At 56.4% G+C, this 22,509-nt stretch overlaps 1 protein-coding gene across 3 annotated transcripts in view; it reads left to right on the forward strand.

Moving 5' to 3' along the window:
• GRK5 (G protein-coupled receptor kinase 5) overlaps positions 1-20,590 on the forward strand; it is a 211,105-nt gene extending 190,515 nt beyond the window's left edge. For all 3 annotated transcript variants that reach the window (XM_042960773.1, XM_042960775.1, XM_042960774.1), the window contains 9 exons: positions 781-921; positions 3,463-3,653; positions 7,414-7,451; positions 9,172-9,261; positions 11,355-11,563; positions 15,974-16,111; positions 16,919-17,056; positions 17,619-17,750; positions 19,953-20,590. In XM_042960773.1, coding sequence (XP_042816707.1) covers positions 781-921; positions 3,463-3,653; positions 7,414-7,451; positions 9,172-9,261; positions 11,355-11,563; positions 15,974-16,111; positions 16,919-17,056; positions 17,619-17,750; positions 19,953-20,051 — 1,176 coding nt within the window. In that variant the 3' untranslated portion in view covers positions 20,052-20,590. The remainder of the gene's footprint in view (positions 1-780; positions 922-3,462; positions 3,654-7,413; positions 7,452-9,171; positions 9,262-11,354; positions 11,564-15,973; positions 16,112-16,918; positions 17,057-17,618; positions 17,751-19,952) is intronic.
• The last annotated feature ends 1,919 nt before the right edge of the window (positions 20,591-22,509 follow it).

Genomic DNA, 22,509 nt, shown 5'->3' on the forward strand with positions numbered 1-22,509 from the left:
GGCCCGGAGGTGCCACCAAGGTGAGACACGAGGCTGTGCCGCAGGGCCCGTGGGACAGAGGTCCTCTTGGAACCAGCCTCAGTCAGGGTTTGAGTCTGAAGAGGAGAAACGGGTGTTCTTAGCTGTCTTTGGAGGGAGGAGTGGCCAGATGCTGCTGTTAATAGGTGCTGTTGTATTTTGTCTGATGTTCCCAGACTGGGAGGCAAGGCTTGTTATTCCCATTTTAGGGATGAGGAAAGCTGAGGGTCAGAATGGTTGATAACCCGGGCCAAGGTCACACAACCAAAGAGGCGTGGAGTCAAGAAGACGAGACCCCAAATGCCCCGGCTCCTGTTCTGCTGAATTACAAAGTTGGGGTTGTTGGGGGTCCGACACCAAAAGAAGCTTCCCTTACCAGCAGCTGGTGCCTGGAAGTCCCCAGTTAGCAACGGCTGCATCCGGTTGGAAGCGTGGGACGGAGAAAATCTAGTTGCCTCTGAGAGAGGGACAGTACTTTAGGCCTTGGCCAGTCCTCTAAACATCTGCGTAAATGGCTGATGGTGCACCTTCAAGGGCCAGGATTCATGTGAAGGACGAAGGAGGGAGGGTAAGGGGGCACTAAAGCCAGATCTTGAGGGCAGGGCCTGGGGCAGGGGTGGGTCCAAGGCCAGGCATCCTTGGGCCCCGAGACTGGGAACACCCTTAGGCTTATCAGTTCCCAGCCCTGCAGACCCAGCCACGGAAGAGCCTGGGGCAGACCTCCACCTGTTCCGTACCCTTGTCGTCTTTCTTGCACCTCAGGTCTGTGCCTGCCAGGTCCGGGCCACGGGAAAAATGTACGCCTGCAAGCGCTTGGAGAAGAAGAGGATCAAAAAGAGGAAAGGGGAGTCCATGGCACTCAACGAGAAGCAGATCCTAGAGAAGGTCAACAGCCAGTTTGTGGTGAGTGTCCAGGCCCCAGCGACAGGCCACCCTTCTGGTGACCAGGGCTTCCGTGCCTAGGGAAGGGAGTGGCCGTCCAGTGTGGCAGCAGTAAGCTGCGGAAAGGCGGCCAGGCATTCCCTCCATCACAAGGCTACTCGTGGTCAATTGTGGCTGCCTTGGTCCTGTCACTAGAACTGGCCTGGCTCCCCTCTGTGTGGGACCATGGCCTCTGTTCTCCGGGACCACCTGGGAAACTCCTCAGAGGACAAAAGCAGCCCACCTTGGGCCCGGCCAAGGAGCTTTGTTTCCACAGATCCCTGTAGGCTGGTTTCATCACAGGGGAGACCTAAGCGTCAGTATCCTAGAGAGCCGCCATCTGTTTACGTGCCTTGTGTCACCATGACCAGGCCAGGCTCTGCTGCAGGAACTAACCCCCAGCTCGAAGTAGCTGGAAACAACACGGGCCAGCGTCACACACGTAGGGTCCAGCCAGATCCGGCCACCCTCCCCCACCTTACAGCTGCCCCACCTGGAGTCTTGAAAGCGTGTGCCGGGGGGCTTGCCCAGGGACCCTCACTGCCTCAGCTGCAGGAACATCCCTCACTCCGCCCACAGGCTGTTGGCCAGAACCAGTCCCTGCAAGGGACAAACCAGCTGCAGGGAGGTGTGGAAGAGTACGTGGGTGTTTGGTCAGCTCGAAGTGCCTCTGCCACATGTCACTGTAAAAAACAATATATATGTACAAGGTCGACACTCAAACAGCACGGACAGGCTCAAACTGAAAACAAAAGCCTCTGTCTTTGGGTAGCCATTCCAACATGTCTGATTCATGTATCGGCTTTATTATTTTTAGCCAGGGGAGTCCTACCAGACATCTTTCACTGCAGTGGTTTCCCCTTAAATTGTAGGTCTTTTCCTGTGGCCAGATCTAGGGTGGCACCTCTTTTTTTCACGCCGCGCACCATCCCCTGCGACACAGCAAAGAGATAAACCATAAGCTGTGCAGCCCATCCCCACAGATACAGATCGGTTCTGGTCTCCAAGCCACTGCGAACAAGGCTGCCGTGTCACCCCTTGAACATGCCTTTGGCACATTTCCGTGTGTCCGTAGGATGTACTCCCTGTGGAGGAAGGCAGTGTCAGAGGGTGTGCGCGTTTTCCATTTGGAAGCAGTTCCCAGATGGCTCTCCGTGAAGGTTGTGCCAGCTAAACGCCCACCAGCTGTGTGGGAGCGAGAGAGGCCATCAACCCAGTGCTTCAGTCGTTCCCCGGAGGGCGTGGTTCTGTAAGGCGACGCTCAGAGGAGACGGGAGCGTGCATTCTCCCCGTCATCTCAGGCTGCCCTCGGCTGCCGGCCCCATCACACCGGCAGTGTGATGGTGCTGTGCTCCCACCAGCTGGCATTTTGGCCCTAGGCCTCTTTGAGGCCAGAACCTTCCTCTCTGCTGCCAGCCCCCTTCAATTGGGACCATAGGTCACTGCCTCAGTGCTGCCTGTGGAACCCCCATCATTAAAGGAAGGGGCAGCACTGGCTCTCATAGGGGTTGGTGATGGTGGGTCCTCCTCGGGGGAGAAGGGCCGTGTGCCTGATAAATGGGGTGGCACATCATCAAGGACCCAGACCGCCTTCCACTGTGCCCTGTCCCCTGCCCCTGGCAGGGAGTCCCTGTAGTGCCCTCCAGGAGCCCTTCCTTGGTGATCGTAGGCAGGTGTGGGAGGGAGGGCCAGCTCAGAGGCTGGCACCCAGCACAGTCCCCAGAGCCCTCCCACTCGGCTCCCGTTCTGTTTCCTTCCCTCAGAAATAATTCCCATCGTTCCTGACTTTTGCATCCGAGTTTTATGGCCCAGCCTATCCCCAGCCTGGTCCGTGGTGGCCAGATTTCATTTGTATTGGCTCCCTAAGTGGAGAGGGACGAGAACCACCCAGCATACTTTGCCTCAGACCCAGCCCTGCCGCCTCTCCCACAGTCTCATGGCCTGCATCCATCCTTGGGCAGCTGGTCTGCACCGGCAAGGAACTAGGTCCTGCCTGTTGATGGTCCCTGTGACCGGATGTGTCCTGCATGCAAGAGGCGACAGTCTTTGCCAAACTGCGTTCCACTTCACAGAGTCCCACTGGCCACCTCCACAGCCTACTCCCAGCGTCCCCGTGACAATGAGACCCCAGCCCAAAAGGCATCTGGGCCCTGCTTTTCTTAACTGGCCAGCTAAGGCAACCCACAGTTTTAACTAAATGAAGCAGGCACGTGCTTTTGTCTGTGTAAACGTATAGGCACCATCTGTCAGGCTTCCCGAAAGGGCCGAGTACCAGCCTGCCCTCCCCCACTTTGCCTCCTCGCCTGGAACCACCATATTGGAAGGTCCGAGTCCTTCGTCAGCCAAGAGGGGCAATGGGCAGCGGTGCCGTGAGGCTGCCCAGGTGCAGGGCGATGGCACGAAGCTGCTGAGAGCCCCCCCCACTCCGGCCCTCCCCCTCCAGCCTCGAGGACCCTGAGGAGGAAGAGTGGAAGCGGATAGCGGTGGCTGGAACCTCACCGCAGGGCTGTCTTGTGCTCCCAGGTCAACCTGGCCTATGCCTACGAGACCAAGGATGCGCTGTGCTTGGTTCTGACCATCATGAACGGAGGCGACCTGAAGTTCCACATCTACAACATGGGCAACCCTGGCTTCGAGGAGGAGCGAGCCTTGTTTTATGCGGCAGAAATCCTCTGTGGCTTGGAAGACCTCCACCGGGAGGACACCGTGTACAGGTGAGCGGGCTCGCCGCCTGGTCCCGCCACCAGCGGCTGAGTGGGGGCTGACCTTCCACACCCGGGGTCAGGCAGGGACCCCCGCCCTGGGACTCGGGGCCCGGCCGTCACCAGAGAAACTCACGCCCTGGACCACGTAAGTGAGGCGGGCTGCTTGGGGGGCCAAGTGTATGAGGTGCTAGTCCTTCAGAGTTGATGAGGATGGGCCAAGGCCACCGGTGCCTTCCAGCCCGGCCTGCCAGAAGCTCGGTGAGCCGGTCCCAGAAAGACAGTAGGATCGTCACCACAGCAGCACGGACCTCGGTCCATCCCATATTGTTTGACTTTATGGGTTCCATAAGCAGTGGTTTTCAAACTTTTCTCACTGCCCCTCTCAAGGAAATTTGAAAATCTGTGTGCCCTCATACATCAAGGAGACATCCTAAATAGTATATCATTTGTTAAAACAGTAGCTGATATTTTGAAGCTCAGCAATTAACATCGCATTTTTGAAGGTAGCCAGTGGAATCTAATTGCTACAGCAAATGGATTTCCACCAAAAATGCATGACGGGGTGCCTGGGTGGCTCAGTCGGTTCAGCGTCCCACCCGAGCTGCTTTCGGCTCAGGTCATGATCTCACAATTCATGAGTTCAAGCCCTGCATTGGGCTCCGCACTGACGGTAAGGAGCCCGCTTGGGATTCTCTCTCACCCTCTCTCTCCTCCCCTGCATATGCGCTCTCTCTCAAAATAAATAAATAGACTTAAGAAAATAGTTTTTTTTAAGTCAAAACACCTGACGGGGTGCTTGGGTGGCTCAGCCGGTTAAGCATCTGACTTTGGCTCAGGTCATGATCTCACAGTTCGAGAGTTCAAGCCCCATGTCAAGCTCTGTGCTGACAGCTCAGAGCCTGGAATCTGCTTCCAATTCGGTGTCTCCCTCTCTCTGTCCATCCCCCCCCAAAATTAAATAAACATTAATAATTAATTAATTAATTATAAAAAATGCATGAAAACTCTTTAAAGGTGAGGGATCTATCACTCTCTTCCCCACTCCCTTCCTCCCCCACAGAATGTTATTATAACGTCATCTCTTTTTTGGCCTAAAAGTCTATCATTGAGCAGCATGTGGACCTGAAATGGATGGATATATATAAGATTTTTATTTTAATTTCCTTTCACCATAGGCTCTCAGTGTTAAAATAACTTGTGTTAAGTTGCCATTGTAACGATTTTAGTAGAACCCATTTCTTTTTTTTTAAATTTTTTTAAATGTGTATTTATTTTTGAGTGGGGAGAGGGGCAGAGAGAGAGGGAGACAGACAGAGCACCAGCAGGGCAAGGGTAGAGAGAGACAGAGACACAGAATCTGAAGCGGGCTCCAGGCTCTGAGCTGTCAGCACAGAGCCTGACTTGGGGCTCGAACTCACGGTCTGCGAGATCATGACCTGAGCCGAAGTCGGACACATAACCGACTGAGCCACCTGGGTGCCCCTAGTAGAACCCATTTCTGATTGGGGTCCTGGAGCAGGACACCATAGCAATCAGAGCGAGAAGGAGCCTGCTTTTCTTCTGTCAGTTGGAATCTGCCCATTGAGAAAGGGCACGTGGTGGGGAGATCCCAGAGAATGCCAGGACAGGGCCTTCTCAGGTTAGAGATCTAGAAATACACGTTCTTGAAAACCTCAGCCCACAGAGAACCCCCTGGACTGTTCCTGCAGACCCAGTGGACACACACACCCCAGTTGGAGACCTTTGCCACAGAGCTCTTGGCAGGGATGATCTTGGGAGTCCAAGAAGGTGTTGAAACAAGAAGGAATGGCCTTGACCACCCCCCCAACATTCTCACGCCCCCACCATTCTCACACCCCTAATATTCTCACACCCCTGACATTCTCACCCCCCCCAACATTCTCAGCCCCCAACATTCTCACCCCCCAACATTCTCACCCCCCCCAACATTCTCACCCCCTCAACATTCTCACCCCCTAAACATTCTCACCCCCTAAACATTCTCAACCCCCAACATTCTCACACCCCCAACATTCTCACCCCCTCAACATTCTCACCCCCCACAACATTCCCACCGCCCAACATTCTCACCCCCTCAACATTCTCACCCCCCACAACATTCCCACCGCCCAACATTCTCACCCCCTCAACATTCTCACCCCCCACAACATTCCCACCGCCCAACATTCTCACCCCCTCAACATTCTCACCCCCCACAACATTCTCACACCCCAACACTCACACCCCAATATTCTCACCCCCTCAACATTCTCACCCCCAACATTCTCACCCCCCAACATTCTCACACCCCAACATTCTCACCCCCTCAACATTCTCACCCCCACAACATTCTCACCCCCCCAACATTCTCACACCCCCAGCATTCTTACACCCCAACATTCCCACCCCCAACATTCTCACCCCCTCAACATTCTCACACCCCAACATTCCCACCCCCCAACATTCTCAAACCCCCAACATTCTCACACGCCAACATTCCCACCCCCCAACATTCTCACCCCCTCAACATTCTCACACACCCCAACATTCTCCCCATTTAGGCTTTTGTTTTGTTTTCATTCAAGTGAAAAGAGAAAAAAAATCCCTTTGGGTTGAAAAAAGAAATCTCCACTTGATGGCTTTTCTCTTAAAACAAAAAGAAAGGCGGTCCTCCAAGCTCTGGCCCTTATTCTCGGGAGGAAGAGAACCACAGCGCTTCCCTGGCTTCCACCACTTGGACCACTTGCCGTGGCCTCTCCATGGGTTTGGGCTCTGGCCCTAGTCCGCCAGCTATCTTTCCAACCCTGTGGCTGCTGGCTTACTGAGAGGGTGGCTCTTGCCCTTATTTGGAACGGTTAATACATCAAAGAACGCGAATTAAATAAGAGCAACAAAGTATTTGTGTTTATTTGTGATAAATAACCCCATACAAACGCATTATCACCTTGTGAGGCTTCCCCACTGGATTTGAACACATTAACCATTCCCCATGAGGACAGCTGCCAGCAGTTAAATAAACAAAGCCAGTCGGTGGAGAGTCGGATCCTCAATCCAGATGCTAATGGCTTAACTGAGTCGCACATGCTATCCTACTGGCTGTTCTTTTACCCGTGGAAAGGACCTTCTAGTAAAACCAGACACTGCTGCTGCCTCCCTACCCCAGTTGGGTGGGGAGGGGCTTGTTATTATGAAGAGTGACTGTGTCATCAGAGAGAAGAGAGGAGGGACAGATGGAGACGGGCACACCTACAGCTGTGCTTTCTTGGGCTTATGACTCTGCTGGAGTTGGGGGACAAGGGGTTTCCTTCCCCAAGGGGGCCTGCCCTCTACAATTCTCTGCCCCAGTTCTACAGCTGGTGCTGTGTTCTCAGTAACTTCTCCTCCCTAATTCCCAGGCCCCGCTCTGCCTTCAGGGCATCCCAGAGCATCCTGAGACCTCCGGGTGTTCCCAGCCCTAGAGGGGTCTGTCACCACACCAGCCAGAAGTATTCTCCGCCCCTGGTGTGGTCAGTGTGTGGATAGGAGCCAGGGCTGGCCCTTGCCTGACCCCTTCCCAGTCATCTCCAGGTCGGGAAGATGCCTATGGCAACAGCGACATTTGTTTTACATACTGGGAGGAAGGAAATTAGTCCAAGACTGTCTGGATCCAGAAAGAGACCAGACAGCCTGAGCCAAGAGATGGGAAGGAAACACGGCAAGAAGTCAACCCAGACGCCATGCCCTGGTGCTGAGTGCCCACACTCACATGCTTGTCCTCTTCCTCTTTCAGAGATTTGAAACCCGAAAATATCCTGCTAGATGATTATGGTAAGTTGGGGGGCCGCTTGGGAAACCCCTTTCCTGCTCTGTAGCCAAGGAGAGCATCATAATCCAAAAGGAGCAGGGGGCCTTCCTGCAGAGACTCTCAGAGGCACGACCCTGGGACTGGGGGAGAGCAGTGGGCAAAGAGGGAGAGCACCCACTCCCTCTCCCCAATCCTGGGTACCCAGGGCAGGCAGTGGGCATGGTGAGGCAGCAGTGTGGCTTGGCCAAAAGAGAGACAGAGAGACGGAGAGCACTGACTGAGGAGTCCAGAATTTCAGAGATCCTGGGCAAGTACTTCACTCTCACACAACTTCCTGGTACCCCCATCTCCCTTGCTGGTGAAATGGAAACATGGGCCCTGCTCTGCCTACTTCAGAGGGTGGGGTGGAGGTGAGGCTCCAATAAAATAGCTTAAAGGGCAATTGTTTCACCAGCTATAGCCAGCTCTAAATGTGTTAGGCATTATCTATGCATTACCATTGTTGTTTTCCTGAGTGTGTGTGTGTGTGTGTGTGTGTGTGTGTGTGTGTGTGCATGCACACATGCATATGCGCACATGTACACACACACAGGTAACATGTTTAGCCTCTCACACCTGGGGAATGGTGTTCACATCTGTTATCAGACTAGATGTTCCCATTTCTGCAGAGGGGGCAGGGCCAGCATCCCTGTGCCCATATTATAGATGACAAGATTGAGGCTTAGAGGAGCCGACAAGCCAAGGTCACCCAGCAATCAGTGGCGAGCTGAGACCAGCATGCCTCAGATGCCAGGCAGCCCCTGGCAGGGGGAGGGAGAAAGGGAGGCAGGTCATTGGTGACTTGGAGAGAGGTTTGAGTGGGGAAGTGGGCAGAGGGCCCAGGGCCTGCGCCCTTCTTGGATGAGCCCAGGGCCCACTGGGGTTCTTGTCCCCACTGGGGTTCTTCTGCTGCTCTCAGAACCATGCCCACCACTGATCTGCAGCCTGATAGCTGGAACCTGTGTGCTCTCTTCTCCCCTCCCCACCTTCATCAGGGCTGCTGAGCCAGGGAGTTTGCACCCCTCTGGCCTGGTGGGGAGTCCCTGGCATTGGACCTCACTGGGGTCCGGGCTGTGGGGCCCTGGTGTGGCCATGACCCTGCCTCAGTGGGCCGCCAAGCAAGACAGAGCTGTAAGCGCTGTGTCATCTTGGCCTTTGGAGGGGAGTCCTGGATTCCATTTCATCTCAGTCTCCCCATGGCCTGGATGACTTCACTCTTGTCTCTCCAAAGGCAGAATGCAAAGAACCTCCAAAGAGCAACAGGGAAGGACAGGGAGTTGCCTCCCGAATTGCTTTATAATTTTTCCCCTTAAGCAAACTGTAAAAGTTCAGGAAAATCTCACATTTTTCCCATGAAGCAATCATAGAATCAGGCCAAGGTCTTTTAAACTTGGTGATCTCAGCCTTCCAAGAAGCCCATTAGGGCATTTTATGGGTAGGCTGGCCATCGTCCAGCCAAATCCAGACATCCTTTCCCGTCTTTATGTTTTCCTCCTGTAAAGTAATGATTTACCCACGTCCTCTGACACCTGGATGCCCCCAAGGGTCTGCAGTCACCCTGAGGTAGCTGATTGGGATGCCCCTCTTGGGGCCGAGAGTCTGTGTACCTTGACCAGGGGCAAGCAAGTCTCTGGACCGCCCAGGGTGGGCCATGTGTCCACTGATTGTCCCAGCGACCCTTTGACTCTGCTCTCCCCGCCTCAGGCCACATTCGGATTTCAGACCTGGGTCTGGCTGTGAAGATTCCCGACGGAGACCTGATCCGCGGCCGGGTGGGCACCGTGGGCTACATGGGTGAGTGTGGGCCCGGACCCTCTCTGAGCCCACCTCTTGGGCCTCCCTCCTCTATGCAGCTCTGATCAGAAGTGGAGCCACAGCAGGCAATGGGAGGTCTTAGCTGGGGCAGGTGGAGCGTTGAGGCCCAGGGTTCATCTTGCCTAAACTGAGCATTCTGAGCCCCCCACCACAGCCCCACCTGCACCTCAAAGCCAAGCCACTCTCAGGATCAACAGTCAGTGTGGGCACATGGTGCTGTTTGGGGGAGGCTAAACCCAAGTAGGGGTCTGGTGATTGGCAGGCGGCCTTTCAGGGGGTCCCTGAGAGGAGTGAGGTCACTAGGAAAGGCCCAGAAAGGAGAGGACTGCACCACCTGCTGTGTCACTAGGCATGATGCTAAGTGGAGACCAGCCTGAGCCTCCTTGCCCTGCCCCCCAGCCCCCTACCACAAGCCTACTCTAGGACCACCATCCTGGGGGCTGCAGGGAAAAGACTGGAGCTACATCTGGTCCTCCTGAATCCCTCTCTGGTGATGGGCATCCCCCGGGCTTCCTCCTGCATGTACCTCACACACATGTCCACTTGTCCCAGGGGGTAGGGGGCTCCAGAAAGCTCTGGGTACTGAAGATGCTGCTGTCCTCCACTAGGCTCATGCCAGCAGCACTTGTACAGGATTCTGTGTGTTGTATCTATTGCTACAAGGTCCTTTTCAGGTTGCATGTTATTGGGGAACCTGTGTGTATCTATGTTTATGTGGCTGTGTGTGTACCCATGCAAATGCGGATAGATGGATGGATGGATGGATGGATGGAAGGAAGGAAGGAAGGAAGGAAGGATAGAGGGAAGGAAGGAAGGAAGGAAGGAAGGAAGGAAGGAAGGAAGGATAAATGGATAGAAGGAAGGAAGGAAGGAAGGAAGGAAGGAAGGAAGGAAGGAAGAATGGAAGGATGAATGGATGGATGGAAGAATGGAAGGATAGATGGATGGATGAGTGGATGGATGGAGGGATGGATGGATGGAAGGATAGATGGATGGATAGAAGGCTGGAAGGATGGATGGAAGGAAGGAAGGATGGATGGATGGATGGATGGATGGATGGATGGATGGAAGTATGGATGAATGAAAGGATGGATGGATGGATGGATGGATGGATGGATGGATGGAAGAATGGAAGGATGGATGGATGGATGGGTGGATAGATGGAAGGATGGATGGATGGATGGATGGATGAAAGGATAGATGGATGGATGGAAGGAAGGGAAGATGGATGGAAGGAAGGAAGGAAGGAAGGATGGATGGATGGATGGATGGATGGAAGAAAGGAAGGATGGATGGAACGATGGATACATGGAAGGAAGGAAGGAAGGAAGGAAGGAAGGAAGGGTGGGTGGATGGGTGGAAGGAAGGAAGGAAGGAAGGAAGGAAGGAAGGAAGGAAGGATCTGCACACCTTTGTGTACCTGTATGTCTGTCTCGCACAGAGTGCTGCCTGCCTCCATCTGCAGGGCCTCTGTTATACGTGTTATCCAGCACATGTGTGGATGCATTTGCCTCTGGATGCTTGTCACCTGCCTGAAGACATGAAACTTAACCTTTTTTGCACTTCTATGGTTAATCTAAAATTCATTTTATCAAAGTAGTAGGGAAGCCATAGTGAGAGGCTGTTTGAATTCCAGGTGAACTTAAAATCCTCTTTTCTTTGGGTGGACACACTTTCCTTCCTGGCAATAAATATGTGTGCAGCACGTACCCTGTGCCAGATGTCATACCTGTTACTGGGACACAGCAGTGAATAAGGCAGCTCAGATTCTAGCCGGGGAGACATGAAGGGAACAGGTCGTTTCCATCCACTGTGATCAAGCTTCTGAAGCCAGAAGCACAGAGGAGAGCAGTCAGGGTGGGCTCCCTGGAAGAGACGGTATTTATGGCATTTGGTGAGTAGGAGTCAGCAGGGGAAGCATGTCCTTGCCATGAAGCTTCAGGCGTTCCATGAGCAACACCATCACTCGTGGATGCAGTTGGTGTGAGTCACAACCCTGGCCCCGTGTGCCCTGACTCTGCCCTGCCGCCAGCTCTCTCTTACCTCCCTTCGCTCCCCCCCTCTACCCCCAGCCCCAGAGGTCCTGAACAACCAGAGATACGGCCTGAGCCCTGACTACTGGGGTCTGGGCTGCCTCATCTATGAGATGATCGAGGGCCAGTCGCCATTCCGGGGCCGCAAAGAGAAGGTGAAGCGGGAGGAAGTGGACCGCCGCGTCCTGGAGACGGAGGAGGTGTACTCTTCAAAGTTCTCTGAGGAGGCCAAGTCCATCTGCAAAATGGTGAGCTCCTGGTGAGCCAGACGCTGCCCGTGGGCTGGGTGTCCAGTGGTGTCTCCCCTCCTGCGCAAACAGGCTGACAGGGACAGGGTCAGGCACACTGGGGTAGGAGTAGTGGCAGCACCGAGCCAGAGGAACGAGCAGTCCTGGTCGTGGACTGGGGTGGTCGGCCACGGCTGCCAGGAGAAGGCCTGGGGTGCAGGCAGGGAGGCCCCATGACAGGGAAGGGGCTGGGGCGAACCGCGGGAGACACTCAGATCCGGCTTTGTTAGGGCAAATCAACGTCTTGGAGAAAGGAGATGATCCCAACTGGTTCCCCAAGACACAAAGGGATCTTGGGGCATCCCCTACCCTTGACCTTGGCGCCCTGCAGCCTCGAACTCTGGATCCCCAGGCACTGACTGAGGCCAGCAGGTGCAATGCAGGTGCTGGGGTGGTGATATTTTCAGTCTTTGAACATCTTACAATAGAGTTTTCCTTCCACTCCATGGAATGCTGGCCACACTAGCTTAGGTCCTGCATGACAGCAATCTAAGGACCGTGGGACTTCATCGTCCATGGGGAGGGGGAGGGTGGGGAGGACCGTTTAGACAAGCTGGGTGGGCAGGACCAGACTGGGGCTAGGAAGCCTGATAGAGGAAGTAGTGACTGGGGCCATCAAAAATGGAGCTGGGCAGGGGGTGGGGCACGTGGGTGGCTCAGTCGGTTAAGTGACCGAGTTCGGGTCAGGTTACGATCTCACAGTTCGTGGGTTCAAGCCCTGTGTCAGGCTCTGTGCTGATGGCTCAGAGCCTAGAGCCTGCTTCACAGTCTATCGTCCTCTCTCTGCCCCTCCCCCACCCTCTCTCTCAAAGACAAACATTAAAAAAAATTTTTTTTTGAAGTGGGGCTGGGAGAGAGTCCACCCCTGGCTGCTGCCCCTCCCCACCCAGCCCAAGTGGCTCGCCAGAGGCTTTGTGGGGGGAATGGCCCCACCTGGCTCTCATGCTCCCAAGTTCTGCCTGTGTCCCCTTGGGGCCTCTCCCTCTGATGCAGGCCCAACTGTGCTGCACCCCCACCCCAGGCAGCGGCCCTCCAGTGCCGGCCGCGCATGGACAGGAGGGCCTGGATGCCCCACTCCGGGTACCCATGAGCCCTCGGACCGCCTCTCCCTGGAGCGCTGCTGCACCTGGAACAACAGACAGCAGGGGTGAGGCTGCCCTCCCTGCCTCCTCTCTGACTCGTGTGTATAAACCACAAGGCTGGAGGGTACAGAACGGCAGGCCCGACATACTGATGAAAGTAGTGAAGCTTCTGCTTCCAGAAAAGCCAAGGCCGCACTGTTAGTGGCCCAGGGACCGTGTGGCATAGCTCCCCACCCTGAGGAGGACCCTCTCTGGAGCTATCCGCTCACTGCTTGACCACTTCCTCTTACCGGCTTCAGTCTGACGTCACAGAGCCATGGGAAGAAGGATTCGGGGCAAGATCTGACCATTTGAGCACTTCTAAAAAAGAGGACCCATAGATCTGCCATCGACATGTGTGGGAGTCACTGAAGGAGGCTTGCAGACACACACCCAAACCACGTGGCCTGTGGGCTGGCCCGTAGCCGGGCACTTGCCTGCACCCCTGGGCCTCCCAGAAACCCAAGGAGTCACGGCAGCCAGAGTCGGGGTGGGGGACAGAAGTCAGGTAGGTGGAAATGTGGGACCCTGAGGACATTTGAAAACTGGGGTAGGAGACCCGCCAATATTTGGCTTAGACGCAAGGTGTCTGTCCAGTGGGGCCAAACCAGGCGAAGGATAGAAGAGGGAAGTCATCAGCCATGGTCAGAGCATCACCAAATATCCCAGGTCAGGGTCGGGGACTCAGAGAACCAGAGCAACCCCAGCAGGACACAGGACACGCTGGGAGGACGGGAAGGCAGAGAGGCTCCGGCCCGCTGTCTGGGTGCCTGTCCGGGCACCAGGGCTAGAGGCACTGCTGGCCCTCTGCTGCCCCCTGGTGGCTACTGCGGGAAAGGCGGTGGCTGAGCCTGGGACTCTGCGTGGACCTTGGCCAATGGCTTTCAAAGGTCGAGCCAGTGTCCCCTCATCTTTCTCTGCTGGAAGAACTGACAAAGCCCTCTGGCCTTGCTTCATCTTCTTAAAAATGACCATAGGGTCATGGGATTCTGGCCTTGGGCTTCCTGGCCACCCCTCCCCACAGCCTGTCCGGTCTGGCAGCCAGGCTGGCCCTGTCGCCTCCAAGAGGTGCCAGCTCAGGACACAGCAGGGCCTGTCTGTGAGGAAACCATGAAGGCTTGGGGCACATTGGACTGTTTCTAGACCCTGGCAGCTCCAGCCCTGCCTGCCCAAGAAGGCCACTCCACAGACTGCAGGGAGGCTGGTCCCTGGCCGCCTGTTCCTTCCCTGATTCCACCCTGGTGCCACAAGACCCTCTCCACTGCCCCCTGGGGTCCAGAAAATTCATACGTGTCAGTGCCCGGTCCGCTGGTCCAGTCCCTAGGCCCAGACCTCAGCCCCACCTCTGTAGGTCCCTGCTGAGTTCCAGAACTGGCCCTGACCTCCTCAGAGGACCCTCCCTCTGGCCCTTCAGCCACCTCAGCCTTAATCAGCCTTCCAGCCCATCTCTTCTCCTCCTTCAGGAAGCCCACTCTGCCTGCCCCACTTGCCCAGCTCACACCATCTCTCCCTCTCACTTCTGGTGTATACCTGATACCAGGGCTGCAATCAGGTAGCACATAGATGGGTGTTCAGCCTGCACGGTGTTTTAGAAAGAGGTGGATGGCAGGTTAATTGCCAAGACTTCAAGCAGGAGAGATTTCACATGAGAACCTGGACTTTCGGCCCTGGGCACAAGCCAACACTCCTGGCAGAACTGATGGGCGGCCTGGCACAGCCCTCCCAGCCCACCTCGCCTTTATTGTCCTTGTTCGTGTTTCTGGCTGGCTGGCCCTGCAGGCTCTGGGGTCTACGGCTGGGAGGACCAGCCTCTACGCAGGGAGCCTTGCCTCTTTGGGACTTCTCAGAACAGGGAGGAGCCCTGGCCCAGCAGAGCCTGATTCCTGGAGCCTTTGTGGAACTGCAAAGCCTCCGGAGAAGACAAGCTAAAGTCCCGAGGCACCGGCTCACTGGGCAAAACATGCCTGGGTGATCGGTGGACCAGAGGTTGACATAGTGATTCTCACAGCTTAAGTCTTTTCTAGGCTGTGACCTGGTGTTTGCCCAGGTGCCGCCTTTGAGTCCTCTGTTTGAAGGGAAATGGGAAGGGAATGGCTCCTGCAAGCCTCCGCCTCTAGACCACAAACCTCAGCAGGCCCACCTGCCCGCTGGCCCACCACCGCAACCCCAGCCCCCACGGCCAGCTGCAAATGTACATTTTAGGAGAGCACACACGGGGTGCCAGCGTATTGGAGAGAGAATAGCCTGAGGTCAGGCCATCCACTCTGATTCTGGTCTCAGAGCAAACAGATGCCCGGGGGTCAGCTGGTGGTCCTCCAGCATCACAGCCTGCCCTTCCCAGCCCCCTCCCAGTGCCGCCCCCCACTCTCCTGCCGCCTCCCCCCCCCCCCCCCCCCGCTCATACCTTTACCCGTCTGGCCTGGCTGACTGCTTCTGCAGCCTCTTCCTGCCCTATGAACCTCCCCACCTGTGGCTTCTGAGAAGGACACTCCTCTACCCTGACCAGCATTCTCCCCAGCCAGTTCACCCTGGCCCATCCCCCGCCCCTTCATCCTTCGCCCAGACTCAAAGACAGGTGTTCCCCAAGGCTGCCCTCGGGTCTCCACCACCCGCTTTTGCCAGCCGATGCCTTCCCCACCTCCCCACTCCTGGAAAGCCTGTAGCAAATGCCCTTTCCCTGCAAAGCTTCCCCGTCCCCCCAGCTGGCAGCCAGGTCGTGTTCCTCTGCCATCATGGTGTCGTACCTGTATTGCCCTGATGGGTCCTCTGAACGTGGCCTTGCTGAGGCCAGGTACTCCGTGCCCGTCGCCGGTCTCTGCACAGAGGTTTGTGCCAACTAGATACCTATCTACAGGGTACTCGGGCGTTGAGTAGACGAATGAGTGAGACCTGCAGAGACCATCCGTGCCCTTTGTAGCTTGCCTGTAGCAGAAGAAGTTACACAGGGCCACAGACATGGGTGGTGCCCAGTGTGCCGCAGGGTCGGTGTACTGCTGTGGGGAGGGCAGGCAGGACCCCCCGCCCTCCTGAAGCCTCTAGGCATCTAAGCACGCTGCAAGGCCCGAGCAGGCCAAGGCAGTGTCCCCTGAGTATCTGGGGGCGGCTCGGGCCCCGCAGAGGCTGGAGGAGGACGTGTGGGAGGCTCCGGGGTGCACCTGTGAAAGGAGGCCTGAAGCCCCAAAGCCCCTGTGGCCTTCAGCGGGACGAAAGGCCCACCCAGCCATGACCTCTCACGGCTCTCTTGTCACAGCTGCTCACCAAAGATGCAAAACAGAGACTGGGCTGCCAGGAGGAGGGGGCTGCTGAGGTCAAGAGACACCCCTTCTTCAGGAACATGAACTTCAAGCGCTTAGAAGCCGGGATGTTGGACCCTCCCTTCGTTCCAGATGTGAGTTGCCTCCCCGACCCAGGCTGCACCTGTGCACAGACTCACGACTTCAACTTAGTGAATGTCCACACTGGGCCCTGGGAGGCCACCCCGACCGACCTTGAACTCCTAGAGGGCAGGGCCAGTGGGCAAGTGAGAACAGCGGATGTTAGTGCTCTAACAGCCACAGCTCATGGTTCCGGTGCCCAGCTCCATGGTGGGCGCTTACATCAGCCCCACGGCATAGGTTTTTCTAATGTCCCCACTTTGCAGGTGCGAAGACTGAGGCCAACAGGGGATATGTGACTTTCCCAGAGTTCCTAAGCATCACAGCTGGGAGCCCAGCCCAGGCCCGTCCGGCTGCAGAGCCTGGGTGCCCGGTAGTGAGAACTACCTGGAGGTTGTCTCTGGGCTACGTGTCTCTCTGGCCCTGGGTCCCCAGCATCAGTTCTCTCTGTGGGGGACAGGCTGGAGGCCCCAGCTGGGGCGGCCCTCGTTTGGACGGAGATGCCCGGAAACACTTCCATCATCCTGATCCTGTGGGCTTTGGGGAACAAGAAAATCTGCTGGGGGCGTGGGGATCCCCAGGGGTGCCAAGGAACGTGAGGTCAGAGAGGGCATGTTCAGTCTCCCCACCGTGGCCCCAGCCTGGAGAGTGGGGAGGCCTGCAGCCGGCCTGAGGCCGATGGCGGGAAGGAGCCCCTTGGCAGATCTGGGAGAGAGCAGCACCGGTCCCTTGCAAGGTGCCCCCTGCCCCCCATCAGAACCCGAGGCTGGGGGCACCGGGCCTGGGGCGGGACCCTGTGTGACCGAGCCCTCCGCCCGCAGCCCCGCGCCGTGTACTGCAAGGACGTGCTGGACATCGAGCAGTTCTCCACCGTGAAGGGCGTCAACCTGGACCACACGGACGACGATTTCTACTCCAAGTTCTCCACGGGCTCCGTGCCCATCCCGTGGCAGAGTGAGGTGAGCAGGGCGGTGGCCACACGCACCCCGAAGGGGGCCGCTGGGTCGAGGGCACCAGGCCTGGCCCAGGGCACCGTGGGCATGGGGTCAGAAGAGGAATAGGAGGTGACATGGACACGGCCGTCTTTGCCGGCTGTCTCGGGAAGTCTGGCTGGGAGAGAGGAGGAGAACAGGACTGTGGCTGGACGCACAGGTGGGAATGAGCTGGGGGAGTCGGTGCTGCTTCCAATGGGTTGGAAATGATGGGGCAGGGGAGGGGGCGCTGGCAGGGGGAAGGGCCCGGAGCATGTGGGTGACCTGGGCTCGGGGGGGTGTAGGGGGGGCTGGGGTGTGGGCTTGGTAGCTGGATGATGAGCACACCCTTGCGGCCAGCCGGCAGGGGAGAGGCAGTGGCAGGCGAGGAGCGGCCTGGGCCCGGGGCCCCTGAAGGACGCAGGGCAAGGGGAGGACCTATTGGAAGCCGGCTCCGGGCAGGGTGGTGGCCCGGCCTCCGGGGCTCCTGTCCACCTAAGATGACGAACACAGCTGTTCACGCTACCTGTGGTTTGCACCCCTTCCCCAGATGATAGAAACCGAGTGCTTTAAAGAGCTGAACGTGTTTGGACCTAACGGTACCCTCTCGCCGGACCTGAATAGGAATCACCCTCCAGAACCGCCAAAGAAAGGGCTGCTCCAGAGGATCTTCAAGCGTCAGGTGAGGGATGCCCCCACCATGGCCGGCTGTCCTGGCGTTGGCCCCGGGGACGCCCTGGGGCCCAGGTACTTCCCTGAGACCAGAGCTGTGGCCTTCTCCCAGTAGCCCATCCAGCCCCTGAAGCCCACCGGCTGGGTAGAAGGGGCAGGGCCGGCCCAGAGCTCACCCTTCACGAGGGTTTGTCAGCCTCGGCACCGTTGGCATTCTGGGTGAACTCTCTGTCGTGGGGGCCGTCGTGTGCAGTGAGGGATACCCAGCAGCCTCCGGGCGTCTCCCCGCCAGGAGCACCCCACTCCCGCTGTGCAAGTCAAAAACGTCTCCAGACCTTGCCCAGTGTCTCTGGGGCGCAACCTCCCTGACAGAGAGCTAACTGCCCCATGTGGCCATTGTAAGGACTCCAGTTCTGTAGGTAACTGCTGAACGTGACAAAGAACGGGGAGAACAGGTGTGGGAGAGGTGGTCCCCACAGAGCCTCAGCGGCTCCTGGGCTGGGGCCCCATACATGGCAGCTGTGCCCCCCAGCTGGCAGCCAGAGGACACTCTGCCCCTTGGGAAGACGCATTTTTCCTCAGAGCCTGCCCCTGGATTAAGGGCTGGTGTGGGCCAGACAGAAGACGTGTCCCCACAGGCCTGTGAGTGAGAGGCCACCGAGGCCCCCACCTCATCCCCTCGTCCACCCTCCTGGCCTGGCCCCTGAAGGAGGCGTGGCCCCCCATTGCGCCCATGCCACAGCCTGGGAGGCTCCTGTGACTTATACTCCTCCCCGCCCCCCACCCCAAGGGAGCTGTGCCCCTCCCAGGAGGACGAAGAAGGAGAGGCTGTGAAGCTCTGGTCCCCAGGCCCCAGGAATCCCGGCTCCCCTAACAGGATGGGGTGGCTGTTTATGGCATTCTGGTGTGGACCAGCTCTGCACTGGCTGCTTTTTGAGAGCTTCTCCTAATTAAGCTCCACAAAAGCCCGGGCCTCCGTCCAACCATTCATTCCTTCAGCCAATATGTATTGAGTGCCTACTCAATTGAGTGTGCTAGGCTGTTTTCTCAGGGCTGGGGATGCATCAGCAAGCCAAACTGGGATCCTTCCTTTGGGACATGCTGGTGCCATGTGAGCCCAGCGTGTGTACGATTAACCCACTTCACAGGTAGGGAAACTGAGGCTGAGGGGGTCAAGGAACTTGCCCACAGTCACAAGGCCAGTGAGCCCCTGCGAAGGATCTGGGGTTAATGGTGGGGAGCACGGATCAGACATATGGAGAGAAAATGCAGACTGATGCCAAGTTTGGGGTTTTATCTAAAAGCTTCATGTGAGTTTCACATCCTGTTCCAAAATATACTCATGTTCATATACTATAAAAATATAATTTTTAAGTGCTTCTACCAAGGAAAATGGAAGCTCCCGAAAGAAAGGAACCTGTCTCCTCCCACATGGCTGAGTCCCCAGGTCCTGGGACAGGCATTTGCTGTGGAGGCTCCCCGACTTGGGGTTCAAATCTGGCCCTGACTCTTCCTGCTACTTGGGTGGCACTGTACCGCCCCTGTCCCAGCCTTTGTGTGCCCGTCTCAAAGGTCAGTGCCCAGAGCAGGGAAGAGGGAAGTGGAGGTCAGCGGCCCTCTGCACAGCGCCCAGCACTACCACCAGGGAAGCAGATGGCCCGGGTCTCTCTCCTCCTCCCTGCAGGTGTGGGGGACCCGCACCCACGGGTATGCCAAGAGGGTGCCAGGGGCACCAAAACAAGCAGCCTGTGGTTCTCGGGCCAGGCACTCACTCAGGCCCTCTCTGCACACAGCCTGGCCCTGTGGAGAAGCAACTCTTCCCCTACACTACAAGCAGGGCAGCCAAGACATTTAATAACTCACCCAAGGTCACTCAGCTAAGTGGCAGGTGTCAGGCTCAAACCCATGGCAGTTTAACCTTGGGCCTGCGGTACTTAGCCGCGTAGATGTTCTGGGAGGGGCCACCTTCTCCCTCCCTGCCTGGGATTTTCTTAATTCCATACCTCCCCCTGCCTTGAGGGGTGGCCTCTGACCCTGGGTCTGTGGCAGGTGGGGGCGGGGGGGGGGGCGGTGATGTACAAGGCAGCGGAAAAAAAGAGATGGTCAGCAAGCCCTAATCGTGGCCCTGTTTTCAGATTCAGAGGCCTCTCCTGTCCACTAGGACTAACTCTCTCTCTCTCTCTCTCTCTCTCTCTCTCTCTCTCTCCTCCAGCATCAAAACAATTCCAAGAGTTCACCCAACCCCAAGACCAGTTTTAACCACCACATGAATTCAAACCATGTCAGTTCAAACTCCACGGGAAGCAGCTAGTTAGCGCTCTGGCCTTGAAGTCCACGGTGGGACCAGCCCTAGACCCTTGTCCTTAGAAACAGAACTTACGGACAGGGGAGCCCTCCAGGAGCCGGGGACGGAGGCCACTCACCCCCTCGACGCAGAGCCTCCAGGTTTCTCAAAGAGATTTCCACTCAGGTCTGTCTCCAGAGGTGGCCCTCAAGCCGAGGTGGAACATTGCAATAGAAATCCAATTGGATACGACAATTTGCACGTATTTTAATGGCGTCATACCTAGAACTGAATTTTGTCTTTATTATTTTTAAAGAAAAGTTTTGTAAATTTCTCTATTGTCTCAGTTTACATTTTGTATATTTGTATTTAAATGAAAGTCAGACTTTGAGGGTGTATATTTTCTGTGCAGCCACTGTTAAGCCATGTGTTTTAAGACATTTTAGAGTGGGGGGGTGGGGGGTGGGGATTTACAAAACAAAAAAATGTGACTCAAGACTTCCAGAGCCTCAAATGAGAAAATGTTTTTATTAAATGTAGAAAAGGACTCACATTTCACCTTTAAAGGATTGGTCGTATCCATCTGTGTAACCTTTCCCTCACATTGATGTCACCGTGCTTTTGGCTTGTAACAATCCGAATTAAGTGCTCAAGACACAATTGGGACTTGGCCCCTCAGTCAGAATGTCCTCTGTGGGGTCTCCGGGGTCACCTGGGGCCGATGTGCACTTTTCCTTTAGAGGCACACGATGCCAGTGTTGCTTCAGCCTTGGCCTTCTCTTCCTTCTGGAACGTGGCCGGTACGCAGAACTGGGTCTCTTTCTTCCTAAGCAGGTTCTGACTGCTAAAACCGGTATGCTTTAAGAGGCTTGCCTTTGGGGATTTTTGTTTTATTCTATTTTTAAGAGAAGCATAGCGGTGATAAGGTGTAGTCATGGAACCCCAACTATCCCAAATCCTCACGGCCCAAGGAAGCATCAGGGAGTGAGGGTCAACGGAATCATCCTGAATGAGTCCCTGGAGGGGGAGGGAGGCTTGCCCAGGGACTCCTGGCACATTCCTTAAGCGTTTACGGGACCAGAGGGTCTGGAGAGCTTCCCAAGGCCCCACAGATTCACCGGCCCAGGCGGCATGGATGGAGTTCGCTCTCTAAGCAAATGGGATGCTCTAGGGGAGGGCCGGGACCCAAAGAAGCTCAAGGCCACTGTCCCTTCCTGGGAGGAGTGGGACAAAGGCAAGATGTAATGGGGCATCTCAAAACTCCAGGCACAAATAGCCCTCAGGAGGACTCAGTGGCTTTGCTAGACCAGGGTCTTCTGAAGGCAGTGTCCAGGCCCTCTGAGCACAGCCGTCCAGCAGCAAGGAGCCACCGGCCCCTTCCTGTTGCCTCCACAAGGTGACAAGAAGCAAATCCACCCTCGCCTCCCCCCACTCCAGAATAGGGTGAGTGGTTGACAGCCCTGCTCCCCTGCCTGGCTGCGTCCCCGGCGGCTGAGCCAGCCTCCTCCTTCTGACGGCAGCCGCCTGGCAGTCGCCAGGATTTCACCCAGTGTGGAGCCTGCACTTCTGTGATCCGCATCTCCCGTCAACATGCAGATTCCTGGGCTCCACCCCAAGCCTGTGGGATGGGATGCTTTAGAAGCAGGGCCCCAGAATCTGCATCTAAAGAAGTTCTCCAGAACATTCTGACGCACCCTCAAGGAAGGGCACGTGAGCCTTGGCTGCAGTGGGGCTTTGGATGTGACCCAAAACGATTTCTTTAGGTGACACGGGCAGTGCGAAGCATGAGCTTTTAGGGAGGAGACAGTGGCGGGGCACGGCAGCCCCATGCCCCACGCCCATGCTATTGCCCCCAAACTGGAGCACGCTGCTGGAGAGGGGCTGCCTTTGGGACGGGTCATTTTAGGGCGTGTGACCGATAAGTGGGAGAGAAGCAACCGGTGGGCTTCCCTCGGGTCCTCTAATGCGCAGTATTATTTTCTTCAAGACCGGCTCTCGCCTCACGAGGCTTCTTCTGTTACTTTCCTGGGCTGCATACAAGATAAGTACAAACAGCCATACTCCGTTTCTGCCAAGGAAGTGGAAAGGCCCCTGGCCAGTATTTTAAGAGCCTCGAGATCTTGCTGACCCTCCTTTCTTAATGGAAAGGACAGTCATCTTCCTGGGACCATCACCAGCCCGAGCCCCCACTCTCCTTCCTTCCTTGTGCCCCGTTCACAGCAACTCAGTGCTTCCCGGTGACCCGTGTAGAGAAGCCATCTCTTAATTCCTCAAAGCTCCACACTGGCCATTTGTAGGACCAGAATCGTCAAGAGACAAGAGGGAAAAACATCCATCGCTGTGTGTTTCTGCATCGTGGGAGCTCAGACGATACGCACAGGCCTTTGTGGGACTCTTAAAACGACTGGAGTCTTCCTTCTCATTCGCTGCCTGTCCCCACCCAGTGCCCGTAGGACGTGGGGCCAGAGTCACCCGCCTTCCTGAT

The sequence above is a fragment of the Panthera tigris genome, chromosome D2 (genome assembly GCF_018350195.1).
Source record: "Panthera tigris isolate Pti1 chromosome D2, P.tigris_Pti1_mat1.1, whole genome shotgun sequence".
In the NCBI taxonomy this organism is placed as follows: Eukaryota; Metazoa; Chordata; class Mammalia; order Carnivora; family Felidae; genus Panthera; species Panthera tigris.